The 27,923-nt window shown below is 45.4% G+C and overlaps 1 protein-coding gene across 3 annotated transcripts in view; it reads right to left on the bottom strand.

Moving 5' to 3' along the window:
* Window positions 1–660: 660 nt before the first annotated feature.
* PARP8 (poly(ADP-ribose) polymerase family member 8) overlaps window positions 661–27,923 on the bottom strand; it is a 143,997-nt gene continuing 116,734 nt past the window's right edge. For all 3 annotated transcript variants that reach the window (XM_037038548.1, XM_037038549.1, XM_037038550.1), the window contains 11 exons: window positions 23,573–23,698; window positions 22,257–22,322; window positions 19,531–19,598; window positions 17,791–17,839; window positions 16,014–16,126; window positions 15,688–15,760; window positions 14,472–14,541; window positions 12,116–12,189; window positions 10,698–10,767; window positions 9,894–9,978; window positions 661–1,030 (listed from right to left, as the gene is read on the bottom strand). In XM_037038548.1, the coding sequence (XP_036894443.1) occupies window positions 928–1,030; window positions 9,894–9,978; window positions 10,698–10,767; window positions 12,116–12,189; window positions 14,472–14,541; window positions 15,688–15,760; window positions 16,014–16,126; window positions 17,791–17,839; window positions 19,531–19,598; window positions 22,257–22,322; window positions 23,573–23,698 (897 nt within the window). In that variant the 3' untranslated portion in view covers window positions 661–927. The remainder of the gene's footprint in view (window positions 1,031–9,893; window positions 9,979–10,697; window positions 10,768–12,115; window positions 12,190–14,471; window positions 14,542–15,687; window positions 15,761–16,013; window positions 16,127–17,790; window positions 17,840–19,530; window positions 19,599–22,256; window positions 22,323–23,572; window positions 23,699–27,923) is intronic.

Below are 27,923 nucleotides of genomic sequence, written 5' to 3'. Positions count from 1 at the left end.
CTGAGGCCTTCTTATTAAACGTGATCACTTGAACACAAATTTAGTCCACCAGGGGCATCTTTTTTCCCAAAATATGACTTTCAGATAACATTATTAAAGAGTTGAGCTTTCCTGAAGAAAACATTCTTTAAACAAATAGAAAAACTGCCTGCAAATATTTTCAGTGAATGAACAGCAATGGTAAATTTGGCTTATATCTTGGTTTAGGTCCAGAATTCTGCATACTGAGTATTATTTCCTTTCACGGAATGAGAACAGCACAGTGGAGCTGCGCCATCTGTTGTCAAAACATGTATGTGCTTGTAGACACACATGTGCAAAGACACATATGTGCAGAAGCACATGTTTTGATGCATGAACCTACAGTTATGAATAATACAAACTTTTGGGCAAAGCATTGCATCTAAGACTAATTATTTTTGAATAAGAAAAAGTAACAGGAGAATAGGAAACATCCCTCCTCAAAATATTCGAATGTTCAGACCACTCGGTATATAGCACATCAGAATGTGCAAACATTTTACTTATTGCAAAGTATGTTATAGATTTAGACATCATTATAAAACATTCTCAGTTCTATTTTGGTGACCTAAAGTGTCGATATGTAACACCAGATTTCCAATGAAAGAGTTTAATATAAAAATATCAGCACAAAACTGTTTTTTCAATCTGTTTATTATGTGAGCAACCCAAACTTCAGTTCAAGTGCTGCGGTAGTTTTATTACCAGATTCCATAACCCTACAGTTGATAAAGTGTGTACCACTTTAGGTATTTAGCGGGATACTTAGAAATACTAAGAAAAAAATCAGTATTCAAAGGATTCATTTTGTTTATAATAACAATAAATTATTTTATCTTCTTCAGTTCAAAATCCAGCTTTGAACCCGAGGAAGCTTTCAAATCACGTCCACCGCAGGATGGCCCTTTAACCGGTAGCCGTTTGGTTCCCGATCACCCGGAGGATTTCTCTGTGGATGCCCCCTTCTTGCGTGTTGATGTTTGCGTCTCCCACTTGGCCATCTTCATAGCTGAAGCATGAAAGAGAAACACACGCCATTAGAAATGCTGAAACGCTCAAAAAAAACAAAAAAAGCATTTCCCGCAGCTTAAAAATGCTACTTGATACCTAAAGCACAGCCTGAAAGAATCAAGAGCAAAACACAAGTCATTTCTGAGTTGTGTTTGACAACGCGCTCGCACCGTGAAACACAGAGAGGCCTGCATTACCGAACCCCTGGTCACTCTCGGCCGGGCCCCGATTGGTCCCGTCCTTTCTCTTTACCTTTTTCTCCCCACAAAGCACCACGTGAGCTGCAGGATACGCCCCAGCAGACAGTCCCCGCAGTTGGGACAGGACGTGGCCGTGAAAGAACACGCCCGCTTCAACCGCACGTTCTTTCATCCGCCCTCGCCTCCGCCCGCTCCGACCGTGTACTCATTTCTGCTCCATTACACTGAACACAACCACGGGACCCTCCACCACGGCGCCTCTGCCACGCCGGCCTTCTGATGATCGTTCTGTGGTGACCAGAGATGCATTTGTGTCCTTTTCACTGCTCGTTCCATTTGGTCTGATGATAATGTATTCTTGTTTGCACTGGTCCTTCTACTGGTGCTAAGTTTAGCTCAGTGATAGAAGGGAAGACGAAACACAGAAGGACAGCAATTACTAAGTCCTTTAGAAAGAAATAATTATATTTTAGACGGTAATTCATTTCTCGAATAGGCCTACGGGGACAATAAAAGTTCCCCAAGGATGAATATTCGAACTTCCGTGACAATATTCAAAGTAGGTGACGCATCTATGTTACATCACAAAAATGACGTCCAGACGGAGCTTTAGAGAAGCGGCGAGCACTTCACCAGACACCCAGGGCGTAAGCGCAGCCTCAGAGATGGATGTGCGCCGCGGCTGTTCCTCATCGCACGTAAATGCTCCCGAAACAGCACAGCACGGGGACAGGCAACAGACGACACAAGCCACGAGGGCCTACTCCTGACATAAGCCACTGCCGGAACCCCGAGGGTCAACCATTCTCATCAGGTTCAAACTCCTCACAACTGATCCAGAGTGGCCTGTCAACACAGCTGATAGTCACCGCCCAGGCGTGCCTCCCCCCGCCCTCCCCGGATACAGAAGACCCTGGAAGGGGCAACACTGCTGTGAGGGAAAGAATGATGTATGCGGTGCACAGCCCCCTATTAGAAACACTTTCTCAGAAGGTCAAGCAGGAAACTCCCTGCTAAGAAGCAGAGAATCTGCAAAGTGAATCTGCATGGCAATTGTCCAAATCTAAGCAGGTGCTTTGTGGTGAAGTATGTAAAGATGTATTTTATTGGGCAAGAAAATTCTTCATCTGGTTTTTGCAGAAATCCTGGCTACCCACTGGACTGAGGGCAGAGAAGGCCACCCCTAATGCTAAGCCCAGGCTGGGGCGGGGGTGGGCAGCCTGCCCAAGGCAGACGATGCTGTTGGACCTGGCTGGCCCCTCTAGTGCCTGTAGCACTTAGACTGTGGGAAGCAGAAGCGAATGACGGAAAGACAAAACAGGCACGAAGGCCACCGTCCTTTGAGAGAAGTGGGCAGAACGGAAGGTCTTAGAACTGCCTTGGTTTTTGATGGTTTTCTAACTTCCCAGTACGCATGTATGTTGGTTCTGGCCCTACAAGGCTGTTGGTACAGTCGAAATACCTACTGTATCCTCCATACTTTGGACATAAAGTTGACAAAGATATGCTTGGCCATACCGATACCAAGCCTACACGCTACCATTTCCACTTCTTTCAACTTAGACTTGGCCTTTGATTAAGTGCCCCTAGGTTCAGTGCAGTGTTATTTACAATGGCCCAGATATGGAAGCAGCCCAAGTGCCCATCAGGAGATGAGTGGATAAAACCACTATGGGACATTTACACAATAGAATACTACTCAGCTGTAAAAAAGAAGAAAATTTTACCCTTTGTGACAGTGTGGATGGACTTGGAGAACATTATGCTCAGTGAAATAAGCCAATCATAAAGGCAAATACCATACAATTTCACTCATATGTGGAATCTAATGAACAAACTGAACTAACAAGCAAAATAGAGACAGACTCCTAGATGGAGAACAGGCTGACAGCTCTAGGGGAGGGGAGGGGAGGAGATGGGGGGATTGAACAAAAGGAAAAGGATCCGTGGACAACAGTGTGGTGACTGCAGGGGAGGCCACAAGGGGGATAAATGGGAATGGAGAAAAATACCACAGGACAAGAGACCTGGCTGTACCACGGAACTCACTTTTCTGCAATCCACTGCGATCGTCCGCCTGACCCCGCTACTCTCCTGACAAGTGCTGACAACAGCTGCCCACGGGCTCCTCGTGGATGAACGCGGGAGCCTTGCCTGCTATAAAATCTCCAGTCCCCAGTGTGTGATGCAGCTGACAGATCTTCTTCTTTGCATTTTTATTTTTCAAATCTTGGCGACTGTAAATGACACTGCAATGAACATAGGGGTGCACATATTCTTTCAAAGTAATGTTTTGGGTTTCTTCAGATAAATTCCGAGCGGTGGAACCGCTGGATCATCGCCGGGACTTCCATTTTTCATTTTTAGGGGCATCTCCACACTGGTTTCCACAGGGGCTGCCCCAGGCTGCAGTCCCACCGACAGCGCGCGAGGGTCCCCTTTTACAGTTGACACTCAGACTTATTTTCTAGTAAAGGGGTGCAGCAGAGCAGTTAGACAACCATACACTTTACAAAGGGACCCCCGACAGCTCAGCCCCCACCCAGCACCACCCACAGTAATCACGGTACTATTGACGACAACCCTTGTGCTGTGCTTCACGTCCCCATGAACACAGCGGGAGGTGGGAGCGGAGGCCGAGAGCAAGAGTCAGACGGAGATGGAAAGGGCATCTTCTTCTGCTGTCCATGAAGCCCGCCAGGAAGCACCACAGCTGCAGGCTGAGGACAAAACTGGCCAAAAGCATTCGGGTCTCCGAGCCCACGAAGCAGATACGATCACAGAGGAAAACGAACCTGCGTGTGACTTGGTCAACTGCGGAGGCGCCAGAGCGCTGGCGACAACCAGGCAGACAAGACCCTCGGTAGCTGCTAATTAGCACCAGAGACAAACACCCCGCACTAGAAGTCCCTCCAAGTTGGGAAAGTGACAGTTAAAAAAAAAAAACAAAGAAAAATAGCAAACTGTCAACAAAGAAACGACACACCTGACTATGGCTTTATGAAGAAAAATAACTTATGTTCCCAGGAGTATGAAAAGGTTACTAAACTTCCATTAAAAACAAACTATTTTGCCAACAAAGCCGTGAGAGAGGAATCAAGACGAAGGATGTAGTTTAGCGGCCGGGCCTCTCTCAGGTACGTGGGGAAATTCCACGGAGGGAACTTGGGGAGGTTTGACAACGTTTATTCTCAAACTGTTGCCGAAGCTTGGTGACGGTTCCGATCCAAGGGTGGCACAGGTACTTTGCTGTCCGTCCCCTAAATCTGGGGCCCAGAAATGACGGCACCGCTTCCCGAGAGCGACAGGAAAAACTCACTGTGAACCCAATGACACCCAGCGCCTGCCCAGAGGCTCCGTAAAAAACCTGACACGCCCCCACGGCCCCTGTCCAGTCTCGTCACCGCGATAGAAGACTGGGGCCCTTGCCATCGCTCTCATCCGATGTGTGTTCAATGTTTCTGCTCAAGAGGTAAGAGTCCCAAACACGACTTCATCAGGGCAGATACCAGTTACGGGAACAACTGTGGGACGAGGCAGCCTGGGCGGGACCAAGCGGCGTGAGCAAAATTCAGAATAAAGACAGACATCGTGTCTGACGGGGGTTCAGACCTGGAAGGCTGGCTGCAGGTGAGCAGGCCAGTCGCTTGGACCAGCCGCCAGTCAAGCCACAGTTGGGGGACAACCCCAAGCTGCGGAAGTCGCTAGGTGGTTTGTGCAGGTAACTGGAGGAAGGTAAACGGGCCCACGCAGCAGGAGGACCCGTTTGTTCGTGTTGGTTGAAAATGAGCAGGACTAAACAAAAGTCTGCTTGTGGGAAATTAATGTGGTATAAATAGCGTGGCCTTAAAATTTTATATGCATAAAAATGTGAGCTACCCACCAAAGATGAACCGTAGTTAACTCTAAATGGAGATACTACGGCGATCTTCTTTTCTGGCTTCCCCTTGATTTTGGTTTCTGGCCACTGAGCAGGCAGCACCAGGGCACTGACCGTGATGTTCAACGAACCGGGCATCGCACCGACAAGATCAGGGGCAATGAAGAGGTCGGAACCACAGAGAGTAACTGATGCTCCCTGGTGCGCCGGGAGAGAGAATGACCGAACCACGGACACGAAGGTGCCGACAGGAGGACACGGAAGGGGTAAGCTGGGGTGCTGATGACTACCGTGAGCCAGGAAAAGGGCAACCGCAGTGCAGGCGCATTTATGTGAAAAATAAATGCTCGGGTTGGGGAAGCCAAGACGCTGGGGAGGGCACGCAGCGACAGTGGGTCCCCCTTTGCACACCTGAATTCCAGGTGTTAGCCGACTTTCTGGGGGAGTATGCAGCAGGCAGTTACGGTGTGGGCATTTCATTCGTCCCTACTCTCCGTCAGGCACTGTGCTAGGCGCATGCACACCAGCCCAACCTGAAGGAGGACACCGAGTCCTGCAGAAGACCATCCACGCACAAAAGAACAACCGACTGACAAAACCATGCCCGAAACACACAGTAGCACCAAGCAGCAGCAAAGCAGGAAGGCCGGGCATGCTTCTGGGAGGGGTGACGGTGAGGAGGTGTGGGTGTGAGGGGAGACAGTGGATGCGAGCACCCGGGGAGTAGAGGGCCAGGGGCCCAAGGACGGACGGCACGCTGCAAAGCCTAGCACCCGGGTGAGAAATGGCGGGTGTGAGGCTGGGGCCGCATCGCCTGGACCTTCCAAAGCAGTGGTTCTGAGGAACAGGGTGGAAGGGCTGCTAGGTTCCCTTTGCCCAGGAGACCCAGCTTCATCCTACAAGCAGCAAGCAGCCGTTCGGGACTGAAGCAGGGAGTGATGTGGCAGTTTACATCTGGGACAGAGGTCTGGGTTGGAGACGGAGAAACTGGATTTATTACAGACTGGGGACACAGCAGAGTTCCCCGATCCTGTCAGCGTGATGTCACACAGCTCCACCGAGCCACGACGGACGCTCCGTCATCTAACTCCACGAGTAAGTTGTCTCCTCACTATGTTCCCAATTGAGCACCATGTATCTCTTATAAAGACAGCTCTCATTTTATTGAATGGCCGTTCTACGGGTCTTATTTTATAAAATTTTCTTGTATCTGCCTCTTTAGATATTATTTCAAACTTGGACCTTAAATGAAAACCACATATAATCCAAGATATTTTCCTTTGCCTCTGTTTATTCATTAACACATGCTGACAAGCAAGTGCCTGCCGGGCTCCCGGTGCAGGGCTTCGGGGTGCACAGGAGTGGGGGCAGGGGGCACGGGGCAGGGGAGCTGGCCTCCAGAAGCAGTGTGTAAGATGAGGTTTAAAAGGGAGCTCTGTGGCGAGCTGCAGAACCCCAGAGAGATTCGTTTTGGCTAGGAGCTAGGGGGAGGGGCATCGGTGCTGGCCCTTCTGGGTGAAACAGGAAGTCCTGAGGGAGATCCGCTTGACTCAAGAACCTGACACTCCGTCTCTTTCCTGCCGACAGTCTGGTTCATATGAACTTCCTGTCCTTAAATTCCTGAACTTCTTGATATATTTTGAGAACTAGGAGGGGGTATAAATCTTAAATTTCACTAATAGACAGAATACGGAAACAACTCATTTGCAGATCTGTCTGCTCTCAATCAAAGAAAACTGGGAGCACTAAACGCGTGGGCTGCAACCCCAAATAAGCCAGACCCCCAGACCTGTGTTGCTCAGCCTCTCCTTGGACTCACAGGGGGGAGGGGGCTGTGCTGTGGCCGTAGTAGGGGACTCGTGGTGCCAGACACACGTTCTGTTTACCTGCCAAGGCATCAGTCACCTTCCCTTGAATCTTATTATCGAAGCTCACTTACAAAAAATACCAAGAGTAGGTTTTCTTCTCTAGCCCTCCAAGTTCCATTCACTGTGAAATACATATTTCTGTTGTATGTGAGCAGAGCACGATATGCCGATTTGGTTTTCGTAGCCTCTGTTTAAGCTCAGCTCTTGGCCCCTTTTACAAAGCTGCCTTATTTTTGTATGTTGACCTTCATGTCTTTGTATGCACAGGTCTCAGGTCAGTGCTGAAATCAAGCTTTAGCAACAATTCTTGGACTTGCTGAAAATTCTCAAAATTGGCTTGAATCTGTTCATAACATCTAAATTATTACCTTTTTTTGCCTGAAGCATTTGCATTTGATTAAGTTTATTCATTTTAGAATTTTCCAACAAGATTTTTAAAAACCTTCTCATTTTCCTTTTTCTCCCCTAAGGAAAATTTTCCTTTCAATTTTTTCTGATACAGTGGTCTGTTCCCTAAAATTTCCCTTTCAATTTTTCTCTCCTGTGTTATTATTTACTTGTTAGAAAGAACAATGGTAGCCCATCAAATGATTATTGCCTTTCCTTCACTTTTATCTCCTTCACTCTAAAAATCTGATTAGCATGGAAGTTATTTTAATTTTTAATAGTTTTACTTACTAACAGAGAAAAAGGAAGGCACATTCATTTATATGCTAGTCATCAGGCCAAGCATATTGTTTAAAAAAAAAAGGAGTGAAGTAAGAACAGAAATAGACTTTCTCTCTGAAATGAGAAGTTTGTGGTAAGTTGCTTCTTTCTCATCAATTTATTTTTCACAAAGATGTTTCCACTCTCCAGGGAGGCACTTCACTGGAATTCTGTAATTTAGTTTTATAAAGAAAAAAGTGGATGGTTGTAATCAGAATGTACATTAATTAGTGGCAAGAGTCCCCTTTCGACGTGTGTGGAATCTTATCGATTTCCGTTAATTAATCCCTTCTCTCCAAAAGGGTGCAGAGAAAAAGAATGAAATCTCCTTTGTATCTATGAAAAAGTGAAAGTCATTATCTTAATAGAATTCTTTCCTTTGTATTATTTGGAAAGTATTGGAGTATACTGGAAGTATTTTCTTCAGATGGTTTTTAATTTTTTTCTTCTCATGAAATAATCTTTCTCTCCACTAAACACACACACACACACACACCCTACACATGTCCCTACAGATTTATTTATTTTACATATAATTTATGTGAAATTTCGACGAATTAACATTTGAATGCTTACTGCCTATTTAAATACCTGAAGGGTTTTTGTCTTTGTTTTCGTTTTTTTTTTTTTTTTTAGCTCAGCAAATTCGAGTTTTAGCGAAAGGCTAAAAGGAACAGATTCAGTGATCAATGTCAAGCTAAGGAGGGGACTTTGTGTCAAGAGGCTCCCTTGGCCCCTGGTTTCTAGGGTTTGACCGATGCAGCGACCTTGGCAAAAGGGTGAGGTCAAGGTTCCCTGGTTCCAGCCCCACAAGGGCACCACGGCTGCCTTCACCCCTCAACCAAAGGCATGACCCCTTTCGAAGCTGCTGATCGAGAAAGGCCCTTCCAACTGGGTTCTGATGACTGCTTCCTGTCCTTGTCCTTCTGGGCCTAGGGGTGCACAACGGCTTTGGTGCTCCCGGATCCAGGTGACTCCTCCAGACCCCTGGTTCCCTGGGTCCACACCTTGGAAAGTAATCTACTTGTGGATCCCAGAAATGATCCCATTTCCACAGCCACTGGTTTCCAGTGGGAAGTCTGCCCAATAATGGCCTGTTCCACTGTGTCTACTGGTGGTGCTTCACTGTATCTAGCAATGAGGCTTGAAAAGTTACGCAACGTGGCTGGTGTCCCCTTACTAAAAACTGGGGAGCCTGGACACACGTGGTCCAATTGAAAGTGGGGCTCTCTCCATGGCCTTGCCACTAACAAAGGAATCTAGAGACATGCATATGTCTCATAACATGCAACTTATGTATCAGTATGTATTCTATGCACACTGGATACACAGATACATAATATATGAAACTGCATCATAAAAAATTCAGTTTTCATACCACCCAAAAGAAAGCCAGGTGGCCGATAACATTCCCATGGTGAACAGACTGTCAGCACACTACTGGAGGAAATGCTATGGGCACCCGGAGCTTTGGCTACATGGTACATCAGGGCAATCTCGACGCAGCCGTTTTGGCGTGGTGGATACAAAACAAGCCGGTGCATTTTCCCGGCTGCTTTTCAGAAACCTACAGTGAAGTGCAAAAGAGACGCGCAACTCCTTCCCGAGGTCCCTTCTGGGAAAGGACTGTAGGTGAGGAAGAAACAGGGTTGAGAAAAGGGCTGGGAGTCAAGTGAGGGCGAGTGAAAATCTGACAGGTCTACCACCCTCATTACTTATTTAGGGATAAAAAATCGTGCTTTTATATTTTGATACACTTAGGATACAGCTGTGTCAAAAAAAATCTATAGCAAGTCCCGTGTTGCCAACCTATTAACATCTGGAATGTAAACCAGATTTTCATAAGGACAAAACCTTCTTGTGACTGTTTTCATTCTGTGTTCTAATATCTGTAAACATAACAGCTGAGTATATTTATATATATAACTATGTATATACATACATACACACATATATACATGTCTACATACACACAGGTATAGGCAGATGGTTAAAGAGACAATATTTTTCTTCAGTTCTACATTCCCGGCATTTAACCATCACTGTGTTTTACAGCTTATTAAAATACAATGAAAACATTAAGCTGAGGAGAAATGGGGTCTGTTAGGTACTGGCGGCTAAAGAGACCGAGTAAACGTGTAGCCCCTACTGCCGGCCCCACCATGGGGAAGCCGGGGCCACGCGAGCTCGCGCCTTGGCACTCACACGAAGAAGAACCGGGTGCAGACGTGGTCGGTGTTGGGGACGACCCAGACCTCTCCGTGTTTGTGCAGGTCCGGGGAGGTGATCACTGAAAGCCCAAGACAAAACGAAAGGATTTTATTCTCAGACACCGAAAAGCCAAAGTGCATGTGAAATTAACATACAAAAAAAATGTTTAACCTTATCAGCTATCAAGAGATGTAAATAAAAATGGTGCCACTCAGCACGATGGCAAAAACGTCCAAGACAGTTCACAGTGGCTACCCAAACTCCCAACACAAGAATCAAAGTCCAGCTAAAGTCAAAATCTTTTTTTTGCCAAAAACAGACTTTAAAGCAAGAACAAAGGAAAGTATATGATCTTGCAAATTACCTATATTAATTTTTCTGTCCCGATTCAGAACAGAAAAATCATTTCAGTATAGGACCAGAAAGACCCAGGGGTTATCTTGTCAGGGCTTGGTTCATCTTTAGAAATTTTCATAATAGTATCCATCAAAAAACCAACTGAAAGAGGAAGGTGGCGTATGGACAAGGGAGACAAGCCGTGCTTGACCAGAAAGACACCCTCGCCACCGACACATGTGCCAAGGACGAAATGTAGCTCTGTCTGCGTTCTGGCCCACTCTGGTCTTCGGTTTCACCCTCTGCGACCTCTGCGGTCCCCACTTCCACCCGCAGCCTTGGAGACGGCCATAAGGAATAATGCTTTCACTATCCCACTATGAGCGATCTGCACACATATTCAAACTCTTAAACAGATAACACTGGGTGAAGGACACAAGGCTTGCAAAAATGACATCTCACCTTCACATAAGGCTATGCATTTTAAGTTACGGCTTTGCAGGAACTGGGATTGCTGTCCTTTTTTCTGTGACTAAATTCCAAAAGGAAAAAAAATTAGAGTGAAAAGGGGCAGTCACGAAATTGATCATCAATAAAAAGTAACTGTCACTAAGATGGTTCCAATTTTTTAAAAATAAAAGGCCCACAGACACTAGCAGCAATACCCTCGAACTGTCTCCTAGGGGCAACTGTATTTGCTGTATCATTTAATTCTGCACATGATCGTTATTGTCACTCTCCTAGTAAGTGAACAGAAAACACCCAATTACAGTGCGGTGGCCTCACGACACATAATGAGAACTCAAATTCAGTTTTAGTGGAAGCCTGGAATCTTTGCGACACAGGGAAAGAAATTAAAGTAGCATAATCTTTTCAAACATTACACTCAATTATTCCAGATCACCTAACCGTGCAAAACCAACCCATTTTTTTAGCATCATTAAAGCCACGGAGGCTCAGATAAGCCTCATGTGGAAACTCTGGGGCTTTGTTTAGACATGACTGTATTTTTCAGACTGTAAGACGCACTTCTCCCCCCAATTTGGGAGGGAAATGGGGGTGTGTCTTATAGTCTGAATGTAGCTTACTTGGCCAGTAAACGTGGTTTACATTTACAGTGATGAAATATTATGCTATTTAGGTCATTAAATATTTTACCACATTTTTTTGCTTCAATTTTTTTCCTATTTCCCTCCTCTAAAACCTAGGTGCATCTTATAGTCCTAAAAATGTGGTACATTAGCTACACTTTTTAAAAAAAAATTAAAGCCACATTATTCATCAGATGGATTTTAATCTGCCCAGAGTGTCCATTTCCCCTGAAACATTCGACCGGCACTTGCTCAGCTCTCCGCCTGCCACGCCCGCCTCCAGAGAACCGGGCGGCAGGCGCTCTCTCCACCCACGGATCTCCACTCCAACAGCGGCCGCTCCGGGCGCCCTTTCCCGGCCGCCCCACTCAGTGTCCCGCTGGGTCTGTCTTCCGTCCCACAGCGGCCAACATCCCCTCTCCCTGACTCTCCTCCATACTGTTTATATCACCGTCTAGCATCCTACCTACCTGAATATTTAGTCTATTTGTACTAACTACGTATTTAGTTTATGGATTCGCTCAGTAGAATGAAGGGTCCGGGAGGACCTGCTTCTGCTTATCATTGCAGCCTAACGTGATGGGGAGTCCCCATCACGATGGCAAGAGGCCAACGAATACTTGCTAGGTAGTTACTGAATACAGGCATTTTGGTCACTCCATTTCATTCCTTACGAGTGACAACCACTTAAAATAATCCTTCAGGCTCAAAGGGCCCAGGTGTTTCCTGGAACCCTGCAGGGGGGCGGGGCCCGAGTTCCCGCCTCCCTCGCTGCCGCTGCTGTCCCACCTGGGATGCACTGCTGCTTCTACTGCTGGAGGCCGGTTCGTCCTTGGCTGACACCTTCTGCTTCTTGTTCATCCCTGAAAACATCAGCAAGGCAATGACTTAGGACCAGGACCGCAGAAGGCAGCGCACAAGATCCGTCTGCACTGCCGAGTTCCACTCCCGGCCGAGGTCTGAGTGCATCGGGCCCCTGATGGAGACTGTGGCCCTCAAAGGGGCACCTGGGGTAGAGTCAGTGGGTCTCAGAAGGGCTGGGGTGGGGTGGGGGGGGCCCGAAAGCAGACAAGCCACCTGTGCTTCTTTGCATTGAAACAGGAATAGGCTGTTCTCTTGCATAAAATATAGTAAGAAAATTCTCAAAATCTGGTTGTAAAAGGCTCTCCAACATATTCTTTTACTCTCATCGTCTGATTAGAAGGGGTGGGAAATATGAACAATATAAAAAAGCTTACGCTGTAACTTAGCTGCATGAATTGTTGATATATGCTCAATTCCATATGGAAATCACGACTTCTAATAAAGAAAAATTACATACATCCTTTTGTCTAGGATGCTCAGAGTCTTAGCCTACTCTATTAATGCCATGGTTTTCCACTGTGAAATACCTTAGACAAAACAGAACTAACATTTCCACGTGTTTAGGGCTGGTAGACTTACAGGTCTAATTCACGTGAAAACATCCATTCACTGCTCTGAAGCAAAGGGGTGTGTTTGCATTTTGTTGTTGTTGTTTTAGCAGCAATCTCGGGAGAACAAAGCCCACCCAAAGCCAGTGGTGAGCGATGCCTCACTGTGGGGGCTCTCGCACTGTTTTCTGATCAAAGACACCTCAGGAACTGGGGGGCGGCTGGGGTAGACGCACACCCTCTCACATGTGACTCCCGTTTGTGTCCCTCACAAACCCTCCCGTGGGCCTGTCTGAGGACTCCACACACCAGCTCCAGGAGCAGAAATCAAAGTGCTCGATGATTTGTTCAGTTCCCCTTTTCTGTACTGAGGATGTTTTTATTTAAAGTGGCTTAATGAGTTTTTTCTTGTGTTCTCTTTTAATAAGATTTAGAATCTGATTTATGCTGATTTTAATTGTTTTCTCCACTGAACCAGGACATTCCATTTCCTGTGCTGCCTTCTTCTCCCTAATGCTATTTGCTCTCACAGTGTTATTTTGGCATATTGTACGTTCCAAGATCGCTGCAGCTGTATTTCTCAATTCGTGTCACTTCTACGATGCGACCTGGCCCCCCTTCCGCCAGGAGATGGGGTCTAACCCCCTGACCTTGCCTACAGAAGGGCATGTGACTGCTATGACTGAGGGGGTAGGCAGGAGGTGGCTGGTGAGCAGAGGCACACAGGGCGTACCTCGGGCTCTCAGGACGGGTGCTCTGCAAAAGGGAAGGGTGAGTCACTGCGAAACAAGTCCTGTGATGGGAAGAGCATGAATGAGACAGGTGGGAATGAGGCAGGTAGGCCTGGTCAATGATCACACAGTCACCTCGAAGTGTCCTTGCACGCGAACGCTGCTCCGGAAGGGTCTGATGTGATCAGATGCACACACACGAGCACACAAGCCACACCAACTACATATGCAAGTCCCCGAGCACAGAAGCACTGAAAGGTGTGATGGGAAACCCACTGAACACCGAGTTGTAGAAAAGGTGGAAAAATTTCACTTGTTACCAAGTGCTTTCTACTTAGAATAAATTACTATGCTGAAAGGTTACACTGATGGTTGTAAAATAGTCCAAAAATTTTAAAAATACAAAAAAGAAATCATCTGAAACTGTGCCCTCTGAGGGTGGTAACTGCTAACAACTTGGTGACTGTTCTTCCCGTGGTTTGAATTTTCCACGCTCCTCAGCATACGCTTTCCATTGATTCGAAAATGATTTTTTCCCATGCAACTTCATTAAACTATTAACAAGAAGTTGCCATAGGTAGGATGATGTTAAGGGTGTTTTTCTAAGCCTAAAATTTCCACCGTGTTTAAAACTTCTATGGGGGGTGCGCAATAACCCAAAGATAAGAACTGGCATGACCCAGATTTACACTCAGTGACAGTGAAGTAACATGTGTGAATACTTCCCGGCATTTACCTGTGGACGGCACAAATCCAGAAACTGTGGCAACAAAATTAAAACAGATTTTGAAATTGCCCAAACAGATATACCTTCTTGGACACTAAAGGAATTCTTATAAAATACATTTTGAAATATGAGTTTTACTTTGTTCTGACACTTATCAACAAATTTAGCACAAATATGTCAAATAAGCTTTAGTCACCTGGTAGGAAATTGCGCCCGACATATAAAGAAATAAAAAACGCAATCGATGCAGGGTTAGAGATGAAGCACAGGCTCACCTGAGTAACCAAATGAAATGCTTGACATCGGACTTAGGTAGATTCCACTTCCATACATTGCGCCGTGGAGCTGAAACGGGAAGAGGCATCAAAGGTTTGGAATGTTAATATTCTATAGCAGAAGGCAATCGATCTCAGAGGGAAGCATTAACTGTCAGGAAGTGACAGAGGTTTTACTGCAAGGTCTGATTTGAGAACAGCAGTACTGACACCCTTGTCCTTAACATGCACAGGAGATGGATACATGGAAAGTGATAGAGGAAAAGTCCCCTTCCACTCAGCAATGACCAAGAGAGTCACTTATCATAAAGAACAGTAGTAGGTGTTTGTGTTACTGAGTCTAACATCCCAACAACAAAACAGGCTGAAACATATGTCACACACTCGGAAATCAACAAAGTGTCCTACTCAACTTGCATTATTCAACGTGGTCATTCCACTCTTGGCCTCTAAAGTTTTCAAGTTACCGAGTTTCATTAACCAGAACTCTTCCCCGGTCTGGGAAGCGACTCAGAGGAACTGCAGTTCTCTTATTCTATGTCCTAAAGACCTTGTACCTTCTTCAGTACAAATTGGAGTTAAGAACATTGACAGTTACTTGAGTCACCATCAGTGTCTGAGACCCAGCACAGTGACCTCCTTACGTCATCAGACAGAAGGTGGCCACATGACAGTGGGGGGAGGGGGGGATGGTGGGTGTGAAGGGCACAAATGAAGATGAGGACTAGGCCTTCGTAGGCTGTGATTCCAGGTGCTGCCCTCGAGGCTGGCCAGCAGGTATCAGAAGGCCCTTTGGTGTCCCATCTCCACTCCCATTGTTAGCCCCACTGTTTCTCCTGTTAAAGTCTCCACCACAAAGTGACACTCAAAAAGGTGTGTTCACTGAACAGACAGAATGCTTGCGGGGTTTTACTCTCTGCAGGAACATTTTTTCTGAAGTTTGCAGGGATTTTTCTGTTTTGGGAAAGGCAGGTCAACCTTTCCTTTTCATCCCTGGATTGTGGATAGGTCCATTCTGCTCCGGTGATTTTGTGAAAGCTACTTATCCTACTAATAACTGCACGTAATTTAAAAAAAACAAATACTTTCTTTTTCACAAGTAAAACACAATACCAGGAGGGCTTCCAGAACTCCAGGACTGAAGAGTAAGGAGAGGCTTCCAGAACTCCAGGACTGAAGAGTAAGGAGGGCCCAGGAAAGCATTCAGAAAATTTACCTGCAACCTTGTGTTGGAAGCAACCACCAGGCCGTTCCTCAGGATGGAGTGCCAGTTCTCGATGTGCGAGCCACTGGGACCGGAGCGGGAGGAGAAAGCACAGCCAGAGATCAGCGATCTTTGAAACGGCAACAACACATCGTAATAAAAAGCACTGTAAGGCGTGGCGCCTTCTGGCAGTTCTGAGTTTCCAGGTCAAGTACTACGTGGCTGACTGTTGAGTGTCAGCCAGTCCCAGCCAGTTACTGAACGGGAAGGGTCTCCTCCCCACGCATTTCTGAAAACCAAAGGCAAGGCACCCTCACCCCCCCCGAAGCCACACTCACTGAAAGGCGAAGGTACTTCCGAAGAGTTTTTTAGCAGCTCTGAAATTGGACTCTTTGGCTGGTGGACTGCTGAGAAGCAGGAACTGATGTGGTGTGTGCATGAATTTCAGTTGCTGCCATGGAAGACAATGACAAACGGGAAATGTTCAGTTTATAATCAGGCTGCTGACAAGTTCAAATTTTACTAGTTTAAGATCTGCCTAGCTTCAAACCATAATAACTTTAGGCTAATCACATTAATGACACCACTCATCTACAAAAACCAACAAAAAAACAGCCTTGTATAAGTGATACATCATGGTTGTTGGTATGCAGGATAATTCTGTCAGCTAACAGAAAATACATAGGAGACTAACAATCCAAAGTCATTTACATTTAGTTTGGGGATAAAGTATGTATTTGCCTTCTTAATCACATTTCTTCTGAACAGTTTTATGATTGAATTTCTTAAGAATACACTAGCTATTCAACTAAAGAAATAGTCTGAGAGTGTGCTAAGCAAAAAAGGTAGTTCAGGAGGTTTCAAGGGCAGAAACTACCATTATCATGCTGTCCTTCCATGCACTGGGTTGGCCAAAGTTCATTTCTTTTTCCCCATAAGTGGCTCTAGCAGCGCTTAGTTGTCTTTAACTTCATTCGAAACAATTTTGTTAGACTCTATTGCGACAGCTGCCACATCAGTGTGTGTTTAAAAAAACCTGATCAAAATTGATGAATTTGGGGGCAGCCATTTTAAAATTGAAGAGGGAAGAAAATAGACAGCATTTTTGGCCTATTATGCTTTTTTTACTTCAAGAAAGGTAAAATGTAACTGAAATGGAAAACCAGATGTGGGCAGCGTATGGAGAAGGTGCTGTGATGGACCGAGCGTGTCAAACGTGGTCTGCGAAGTTTCATGTTGGAGGCCTCTCCCTACACAGTGCTCCACGGTCGGGAAGGCCAGCTGAAGCTGATGGCAATCAAATAAAAGCATTCATTGAGAACCATCGATGTTATATACCTTGCAGGAGATGGCCGACATACTCAAAATACCCAAATCAATAAAGTTAATGGTAAAAGTGAAAAACATGTCTTTATTTTACAGAAAAAAAACTGCATGGACTTTTTGGCCAACCCGGTATTTATAAAACTGGCAATTGCCTACATTCAAATACTGTTTCCCATTTTGTTCTCAGAAAGAAATGGAAACCACCTTTGAAAAAGCTGCTTGACCAAGGTTTCTAATTGCTGCCCCCTCACCTAGGAACATACTTATGTAGGAACACCACAAAGGACTCTCACAGCTGAGAGACCCGGAGATGGGAGACCCGAGAGTTCAGATACAGCTCTCAGGTGACGCCGAGAACTGAAATCAGAGCCCATTAGCTTTCTCGTTATTTTGTGGACGTATCGGGCCGATCAGTAAGCTATCTGAAGGCATTATCTTCTCCAATATAGAAAAGCAGAACTGGGCCAACATGAACCTGACCTTGATAAAAGGTACATTACTCTTTTCTGGTCTATCCCTAGATAATACCCTTTCTATCTCCTTTGGAATAACTACCTCATATTGACTCTGGTTTATTTAAAAGGTCAGGGTAACAGCCTGAATTGGAAATCTTGGAAAAGCTTGAAGAGGTTGCAGATGCAGCAATTTCAAACCGAAGAACTGGCCTTCATGGGAGTCCCCTTAATTTGCTGGAAAGGCTGCCAGACTCACAGGGGTCCATTCTCACAACTAGTTAGTGCCCCCCCCACCCCCGGCCCCCGGCACGTGTATATGTGATAAAACACTTACCCTGTTCACTGGCAGTTTCACAATATGTGACCTATTACTTGAAATAACCCTGAAATGGATGAAAACAATCCATCAGTCAGAAACAGTTGCCAAATGTAAAGTTTTACTCTTTAGTTGGCAAGTGATTGAAACTTGCTTTTATTGGGACATAAACTGAGTAATAATTTTATTTAATTACATTATGTTGCTTTGCTCCCTGAAACAATTTAAAGGGCTTAGGTAACAAAATCATACGTTAATCTGAGAAGTGATATTTTAATCTTATCTTCTTTAAAACATAAGATATAATTTTGAATGATCACAATCTCAAAAGTCAGCAAAATGAGCATCTTTGAATATACTTTCAAATAATGATAATCTAAATATTACGAAGATTAGAAGTTAACACATACAACTATTTCTTTGCCTCTCCCTACAATACCTAGTTAAAATCAGTTTTTAATGAAGATGTTTTTCTTTAAATATCTGACAATCTTTTTGGGCTAATAAATACAATGGTTTATACACAAACCATTATTCAACCAACTTAGCCATGGAAGTTGAAAAAATTAAATTCAGGTATCTGAAAGAATTGTTTCATGTATACAAAATAATAAACAGGGAAATGATAAAACATTTTGGTAGGTTTTTTTTTTCCTGGAAAGCGAAGTGACTGACAAGCTGAAGGAAGAGAGGGTCCTGAATGAAAGGTCCCCAATTGGGCTGACTCCAGGGACAAGGATGTGTGACCCGAGAGCCAGACCGGCATTGTGAGTGTGACTGAGTGCTAGAATTTTTACAAGTGCGGTGCGAACTGTATGTTGTTTTACTGAATTCAGAATTTTAATAACAGATCCTAAAACATTCCAAGAAGGAAAATTTCTAAACCTAGTCTTTGTCAGTCTTATTAGACTAAATTAAATGTGTACTGTAAAATTTTGACTAAGTGAAAGTTATCAGAATCATGAGGTATCCAGAGTCGTTCCCCTCTGCCCGCCTTTACCTAATTCTTAAAAACCTCCGGGCCCTAGCATGGACTAAATACTACTCACACCAACCTCTTATAATCTTTACACTTGCATTACTGCATGAGAACTGTGATAAATTCCATGGTCTGAGTTTTCAGTGATTTCAAATAGACAGGTACATAAAACCTTACAGGGATGATGAGTAGACACTACTGCCTTCATCTCCGAAATGAGGCGCCCAAGGGCACCTTATCCGAATGGCGTTGTGCAAGGTGAGTCTTCCACCCCCACCCCGGTCTTAGCTGGGCCTCCCTCAGGGACCCACAGGGGACAGATCTGTGTCCCTCACCTGCAGCATCAGACAAGGAGTTTATCAAGTTTATATTGTCCCTGGTAAGGGAGCAAATCACACAAAACATACATTTCAGACAGATGTTCAATAATAAGTCAGTTTTATCATTTAGTCCTCAGTTAGCTAGAAAATGAAATACACCAAAAACTGCTTTGCCAGGTAAATGCAGGTAATGACATTTTTTAAAACTCGAGACAAGCGGTCGCAAGCCCACCGCCTCTCCACGCAGCGCACACAGCATCATCTTTCTCCCTGTGTGACGTGCGAGGTTTAATTAAGGCGAGAGTCTCGAGCCGCGTGGATCGCACCGTCGCCAGGCCTCAGAGGCTGGGGGGTTGCAGCGCTGCAGGTTCTGCAAGAGAGGCTTTGACCTGCTCTCTCCCAACGCGGGCAGCAGAAAAGGATGCCCTGTTCACCAAGAGGGGAACTAACGTTGCGTACCACTGCAGCAGGGGGTGGGCGAGCGGGTCCTGCTTATCCATCTGCTTCTTGATTTCCAGGTACGGCGCCTGAAAAAGAGGCGTTACACTTCTTGACTGTTCTTAAACGTCTCCCTCTCTTGGTCTTTCTGCAAAAGGGAACACACACTGAACAGGCAGGTGCGCCTAAATCCAGCGAAACTGGAGAAACTGGGGCGCTGACCAGGTAACAGCAACAATCGCCTCGCGAGGACTTTCCTGAGGCACGAAGGACTGACCCCACCTTCTGCTAAGAGACTTCCGTGGGGTTCCCATGCACTGGGCATGTCCCGCAGGGCCCTGCTGAGTGTCCACTCAGGGAAGCCCTGTGCTGCCAACCGGGAGTTGGCGTGAACGGTATGTTGTGCCCACCCTCAGCACCCAACTTCCCAGAAATCTCCATCTGACCCTGGAGGAATTTTCCACACCCCCCGAGGCCCTGTTTCCACTTCGCCACAGTGCCTTTTGTCCCCTGTCCTAAATGCCAGTCCCTGTGTCTCAGCTGGGGTGGGTTCAGCTCCCTGGCGGCTCCCCCAGTAAAACCTGGGTTGTGGCTCTCACTAAGTGTCCCATGCTGTGTCTCTTTGATAACAAATGCCTGTCCCTGACTTTTAACCAACACTAAAGAAAACCTGTCGTTCCACTGTGCACGTACGTGAGGTATGGACCGAAGTGTTGCTCTTTACTGGGGGAAAAACAGACAAGATCTACATGAGAGCCCTTCTCTTAAAAGTCCTTAATGTCATTTATTTACTTTTTCATAGAACAAAGGGCGATCTGTCTGTGACAGTTCATAGACAGTTCAGGTCTATCTTTGGGGCAGAATATTCTAGAAACCAGGACAGGACAATGTGGTATTTCTTTGGAGAGGTTTAAAGCATCGGATGCAATGGAACCGAAGAGCATCCTGATGACGTGCACGTGGAAAGGGTGTAGTTACTAGTCACCACCTTGATGGTGAAGAAAACGGAGGCGTCGGGGAGGAAGGGACTTGCCCAAGGGCACAGGACAGAGCCTGACAGACAAGTTCAACACTGGGAGCCCTACCCTCTCCTCGGCTGACACTGATGTCCCCCTGGTCCCCTCCCCCCCCCCGCCTCTGCTGGAGGAGCTCGAACATGACCCAGAATAAAGGCAGGCGTTTCCGACAGAGAGCCATCCGGAGCCAGGGGTGTAGCTATTTTTAATCCGAGGACGACCTGGGGGTAGGGCAAAGAATAAATATCCTACACCAAAGGCCCTGGGGACTAAAATGTTTCCTTAGCTTTGTGTCAAATATTGCAATAGGTTCCTTCTTCTCCCTCAGTGGAAATGTGTTTTATTGTTTTCTTTTCCTTGTACAAATATGATAAATATCTGTTTGAAAAGATTCACAATACAGAAAGGTACAGGCATGGAAAACAACAGGAAAGGGATGTCAAATAAGCAAATAAAGTAACTTGTGAAGTAAAGGCTCTTGGCAGGGGCTGTTTGTGAATGAATGAATATTTGACTACATGAATAGATAAGTATCGACAGAATCAAGAATCAAAGTGAGGGATGTGAAACTGCACTTTTGACACTCATTTCCAGATAGATTACAGACGCCAGCGGGGGAGATGGGGGCAGTGGGGCAAAAGCCCCGTCTCTTCCCCAGAAAGAAACAGAATCTCCGATTCCCTCCCTGGACAGAGGAAACGACCCAGGGTAATAACAGTCCTCATCAGCCCGCGAGGGTCTCTGGGCAGAGCAAGACCCGACACCACCTTCTAGGCTGTGCGCTGCTGTTAACCGGAAAGGATTCGTTTCTATATAGAATGATAGGTTTTAGGCCCTCGCTAGGTAGCTCGGTTGGTTAGAGAACTGTCCGATACGTCAAGGCTGCAAGTTCAATCCCTGGTGAGGGCACATACGAGAATTAACCACTGAGTGCATGAACAAGTGGAACAACAAATCAATCTTTCTCTCTCCTTTCTTCTCTCCCTAAAATGAAAATAAACTACTGAAATGAAATAAAATAAAGTGATGAATTTTAAACCTCCCTCCTAATCTTTGGCAGCGGAAAGGGCCCGATAACTCAAGAGCATGTGGTCTGCCAAGTGCGGAACTATCCATAGCAGAGCGACACATCAGATTTTCATCACGACCCCCGATCCGTGCTCATCAGACTCTTCCATCAAAGCCTCTCCCCTAGAGGCCAAAAATACACACTCGTACTCTTAGGAAGTCTGGTGTCTTCCCGGGTTTTTGAGATTCTATGTTATAGCTAAAATATTTATGTACAACTTAAGTGTGATGAAATATTTGCTTTTAGTTTAACATTAAAATGGTATTTTTAAATTATTGCCACTAATTAAAATGGACAATTTAGGGCAGTGCCAGATCTAACTTTTGCCTTACAAGAGCCCGACACACCTCCGTGTAGTGCAACTCTCCCTTGAACTTGAGCGCAGACCACTAGGACTGTGACTGTGCTATCACCGTGCCCCCCCGAGTCACCCCAAAGTCAGAGGTAGCACGCCAATACGCTGATGCCAGGTAATCAAACATCTTAGAACAGCACCATTTTACCGTTTTTATGATTTCAATTATATTCCCGTATAACAGAAAAGTCTGCATTTCGCTCCAGGGCCAGTATGCTCAGGCATACTTTTTTCCTCTCAGCCATTTTTCAAATATAATTTTACTCAAGCAAAACGAAAACGTCCAGACCACAGACGGCGGACTTACCTGTGTCATTTCTCTGATAGAAGTTATGCTGTCCAGTGCTTTCATTACGCGGTCATAATTCTTCTTCTGTTTGAATTAAAAAATATATATATATGTATAGTACTTTTACAAATCTGCACACTACTAAAGAAACATACTATTTCTGGACATGAATTTTCCATCAGAGTCCACTGGAAAGCAATGCCCGTGGTGTGCACACAGGGGAAGACTTTCATACGAGGGTTCAAGGACTCAGGATGTGTAATGGAGCCAGAGGGAGGAAGAAAAGGAAACAGTGCTGGCTCTCACGAAGCGCAGGAACTCATGCCCGGCCTAGAGGGGAAAAATGCGCACACCAAAGGGGGCCGGGGTCCTGACGCTGCCTTCCACACTTAAGGCGTGAAGAATAAAGCAAGCATAAAATCCTGCTGAAGCACAGAAATCCGTTGTAGGTCTTATGATTTCATTTCCCCTTTATTTCCATTTAACCGGAACACTGTTAGCCCAAGGGGGTGACTGGCAGGTGCGTACATAACGCCACGCACTCAGCTGACTGTCCATTTTGAGTATAACGCAAATGGGTCAACTGTGCCACCGAGGACAGGAAGTTCTTCCAAGGAAATCGTCCATGGTCACTGTTTCTGGAAAATGCTTTCAGGATGAATATTAATAGAAATTAAGACAATTTTAGCTGTTGTGCCCTTTGAAATTGTTATTTCAGAAGGATTCTGCCTAATAATCATTAATATTTATGAAACTGTTTTCTCAAGAAATGCCAGCTAATGGACAATATGAATTGAATGACCACTAACCTTCAAATAACTGGAGGGGTGATGGGGGGCCAGGGACAGTGAGGGAAAAATACAACAGAAAAAGGGAAATTTGTCCTATTTAGACATGATTCCTGTTAAGTCGTTACATAAACTAGAAGCTCAGAAAAACAGGTATGGAATTAAAACAATTATATTGACCATTATCACTGTCCACCAATTATCGCAACTGTTCACCTGCCTCCCACACAGACAGGATGTGTGAGACCAGAGAGTGAGAAGATTGAATGGGTCTAGTCTCACGAGATTCTGGAAATGATTTCGCAGGATGGAAGGACGGGGCAAGTACCAGGGTGTGTGAAGGACAGAAGGTGGAAGCAAATGCGGGCTCGTACAAGAATCCCGTTCCCCAGAAAGGATGCAGGGTCCACCACAGTCCCGGGTGGGCTCGGTGGGACCGCAATGCCGACAGAAAAGGGGAGCTGACAGGACTGAATTCTCAGCTGTGGGTGGAGGAAGCGGGGTGGGGGGTCGGGGTGGGCAGACAGTTGCTAGGTGACTCCTTACCCTGGGGTTGAAGGCCAGCATCTGAGGGTCATTAGGGTCCACCACGGAGGGGTACGGCTCGAAAATGACAACTTTTCTAGGCGATTCCAATGCCGACCTGCACATGGACACCAGCAGGTCCACCACCTTGAAAGGCACACAGAAGAGTCACTATGCTTCCCGTTTCTCTCCGGGGCCACTTTCCTTCCTCCGGAGGTAAAATTAGCTAGGAAAGGACGAACCTCTCAAATCTGCCCTTTGTGACCCTAGACCAAACCTGACCTTTACCTAAGAAATACATGTGGCTTCCAATGACTCTCATCCTAACATCTCTTAGTCATGGACACACGAGGTCTGTCCAGAAGGTATCCAGCCATGTACTATGGAAAACAGGGGCATTTATTGAAGAAGATACAAGATACAAAAAACACTGCACACAGGACAATGACGCCTCAGTCCCCGTTAAAGTAGCTACCATGGGACCTCACACAGTTCTCCAATCGCCATCATCAGCTGCCATGTTGTATTTCCCTCAGTCTTATCGATGGTCTGAAATCTGTTCCACTTCAAAGGCGATTGTAGTTTTGGGAAAAGCCAGAAGTTGCAGGGCCCCAAATCTGGGCTCTGAGGTGGCTGAGTCACCCGAGTGATTGGATGTTTCGCCAAGAAACGCTGCATGAGATGGGATGTACGAGTGGGCGCACTGTCATGATGAAGCTGCCAGTCACCAGCTGCCCATAGCTGCGACCTTCTGAATCATCTGAATAGTTTCCGCGGATGAATGTTCAAGCTTAACGCAAAATTTGATGCAGATTCATTGCTTCATTCGCTCAGTCATTTCTAATGTGATGGCCACACAGTCCACATGTTCACTCAAGGGCATCTTACTGCCCCCACCGGCGAGTCCAGTGAAGTCGTCACTGTTCGCACATGCACATTCCAGTCCACTCTCCTTGGTTGCCAGGTTACATCAGCATCGCACAAACCGTTCTCGTTATATTAGCAACAGCTGGACTTTTTCCGGACAGACCTCGCGGAGTACGTACTAACATTGATCTAGTGTCTATGACAAGGCAAGGAACAGAAGAAACAGGTCCTTGCTCTCATGGAATTGACATTCCAATGAAGATTATGCATAATAAAAAAATCAGTTGAACAAACAGATGCTTAACTACAGAGACTGGTCATGTTAAAGGCTATAAAAAATAAAGCAGCCATTGGAGATGAAGGCAGGGATGGTCGGCGCTTACACGTGGCAACTTTCCATGGGGTAAACCGTCCACTTTGAAAAGCTAATGGTAACAGCTGACTGGGATTTCCTTTGCCCCAAACCACGTGTTTCCCCACGCCCAGCACTTAAAACTAAAGACTCTGCCAGGACCTCCGTGCACAAGGCAAGGGCTGCCGCCAGCAAGTTAGACACCTTGGCCTTTAACTCTTTTATTCTTAGGCTGAATAAAAGAATTGAGGAGGCAACTTGGAGAACGGCTAAGACACTTAGAATAGAAATGCCAAGGATCATTAAATTCAAGCAATGGAAACCACGTGGGGCCACTTGGTGAGTAAGAGTAAAAGGTCTCCGAGTTTACAGACCTCGTCGTGTCTCTGGAGGACCTAACGTGAGATCCACCTGGCACAACTGTGGACTGTACTACTTGAAGAATTTATTTTTTATATATGTATATATACCACATAAATACATACACACATATACAGCAATGTAAATATACACAGATGTATATCTGCACTGATGGCGGGGCAGAGACCTTCCCCCGACCCAGCACATGTGGGCCGGAAGGGGCTCAGGGCTCTGGCCTGCGAGGAAGGCAAGTCCAGCGGATAAGAAAGGCACACACCGGAGCCCCCACAGCGACATAATGTATCTGCAAAGAGGGGAACACAGTTTGTTGGCCAGTGGCCTTCAAACATTTCCACTGCGACTCCTTTTCTTCTGTTCAAAGAAAAGCTTGTTTGAGAGCCCAGTGTATAAAGAATAAATGGAGCAGTTCCGCAGGGCGCTACGTAAAAGGCAGGAGTCAGCTCCCGAGAGAGAATTCCCTTCTGTCTGGAAAAACAATCAGTGTCCATGTAAACTTCAGGGTTATAAGCAGGCCAGGGCACCTGCGTTCAAGTTGTGAAAAGACTGCGCTTTGGAGTAGAAACAATTAACTTCTCCAATTTCGGGATACTGATGTCCAGAGCTGAATCCCTAACTTGATCTGATGAAGTATCTCTGCTTTGTAACAACCATTATATGATCCACAATGAATTTCTCTTTAAGAGCCATTATTTTTAGAGGTGTACCTTTAATAATACGAGAAAATGCACCGATTATTCTACCAACCTAGCCTACTGTCAGCATGACATTTGCTTTCTGTCCATCCGACTACTTCCTATTTCTAGATTACAGTTCATTTCTTCTGTCTTCAAATTGTTTGAGGGTCAGTTTACGTCCAGCAAAATGCACAACTGTGAACTGTACTACTTGAAGAATTTATTTTTTATATATGTATATATACCACATAAATACATACACACATATACAGCAATGTAAATATACACAGATGTATATCTGCACACACAGCTGTGCAAGGTTTAATTATTTTCACATAGCTATAAACAGCGCACGTTAAACTAGTGGGGTTTCTGAGCAATATTAGTTCCAGGATGAAAAAACTTAAACATTTAAAAAAAGAAAGAAAGGAGAAAAAGAGCCACCAGGGTCAGACACATCTGACAAGCCCTCTGAGTAGATGCTAGTCATTTTCTTTCTTTTAGGGATTCCCGTGGCCTTTAACTCATACACATGGGCACCTTGGGTGTAGGGCAATACCAAGTTTTATATTTGAAAATTATTTTAATCACAGTGTCATTTTTTCCCATATTTCATGGGATCCATGTTCTACTACTTGTATTATTTTTCATTTATAACTCCTTACCTCACAAATACTGTCCTCACTATTTCATCCTATTAGTTTAACCAGCAGAGAACCAGGTTAAGGGACTGGGCATAAGCCATGGCCCGGGCTACCTACGTTAATTATGTGCCCTCACCTAGTGGGGCACCTGCTTGTCACGCAGGAGGCCTTGACTCATGGGAAGACTGACAACACAGCTGGTGCATGACCATTTTTCCCACCCACCATTGTGAATTTGATAAATGAGAGGTTGAGAAAAATTTTAGTGAAGCTATTTTCCCCTGTCTCTTTACTACCTACAGGTGCTTATTTGTGGATCATGCATCCATTTAATCTCTTCATGGGTTACAGGGTCTTCCCAGTTCTCTCACTTTTTCTGAGCATTCGCATAATTAGGTTTGTGGCCAGCAAACTTTTTCCTTTTTCTTTTTTTTATTCTCACCAAAGAACATGCTTATTGATTTGAGAGCGAGGGGAAGGGAAGAAGAGACATAGGGAGAGAAGAAATGTCAATCCGTTTCTTCTTGTATATGCGCTGACCTGGGACCAAACCTGTAACCTAGGCGTGTGCCCTTACAGGAACCAACCTGTGACCTTTCGGTTTACAGGACGACACTCCAGCCAACTGAGCCACACCGGCCAGAGCAAACCTCTCTCATGTTCAGTTCTTAAACATTCATGATCTCTTCAAGTAAAAGCTGTGCAGTATGGCCCTGACCAGTGTGGCTCAGTTGGTTGTGCGTCATCTCACAAAGCAAAATGTCTGTTGGATTCCCGGTCAGGGCACGTGCCTGAGTTGCAGGCTCAGTCCCTGGTCCGGCCACACCTGCAACTGATGGAGGTTTCTCTCCTTCTCTCCCTCCCCTGGTCTCTAAACAATAAACAAACAAACAAACAAATACATAAAATCTTTAAAAACTATGATGTATGGACTCCCAGCTGTTGCTCTCTTCCTTTATGGTGTATCACTTGACAGATGCATAAATTGATGTACCACCTAATGGGTATACAATATTTTCGAACAAAGCTAATTTTCGAGCCATGTGGAATTTACACACAGTCTAAAATCAAAAGCTAAACCGTTTTCCCAAGGCTGCAGGTCGCTTCTTCCATGTCACTCACTGAACTGTCTGTATTGTACCACTCGCTGCGCCACCTCCTGTAACCCGTACTAAGTCCGTTTACAATGATGTACTTTGTGAATAATCTGCCACTTTATTTCCTGACACGACTGTATTTGGTTGGCGCACCATAGGCCTGCATGACATGTTTTTGTATGTGGGTGGCCTAACCTCCCTTAATTAACGTTTTTTCTTTTAGTTCTTTCCTGTTCCTTCTGATTTATTAGTAATTTAGTCAGGCTCCATAAATTAAAAAAAGAAAGCAACCACCCTGGCTGGTGTAGCTCAGTGGATTGAGCGCGGGCCTGCGAACTACATGATCGCGGTTCGATT

This window comes from Sturnira hondurensis, unplaced genomic scaffold (genome assembly GCF_014824575.4).
Source record: "Sturnira hondurensis isolate 20B ecotype Veracruz unplaced genomic scaffold, ASM1482457v3 Scaffold0024400, whole genome shotgun sequence".
Classification (NCBI taxonomy): domain Eukaryota; kingdom Metazoa; phylum Chordata; class Mammalia; order Chiroptera; family Phyllostomidae; genus Sturnira; species Sturnira hondurensis.
This window is presented reverse-complemented; position numbering and strand designations above follow the sequence as displayed.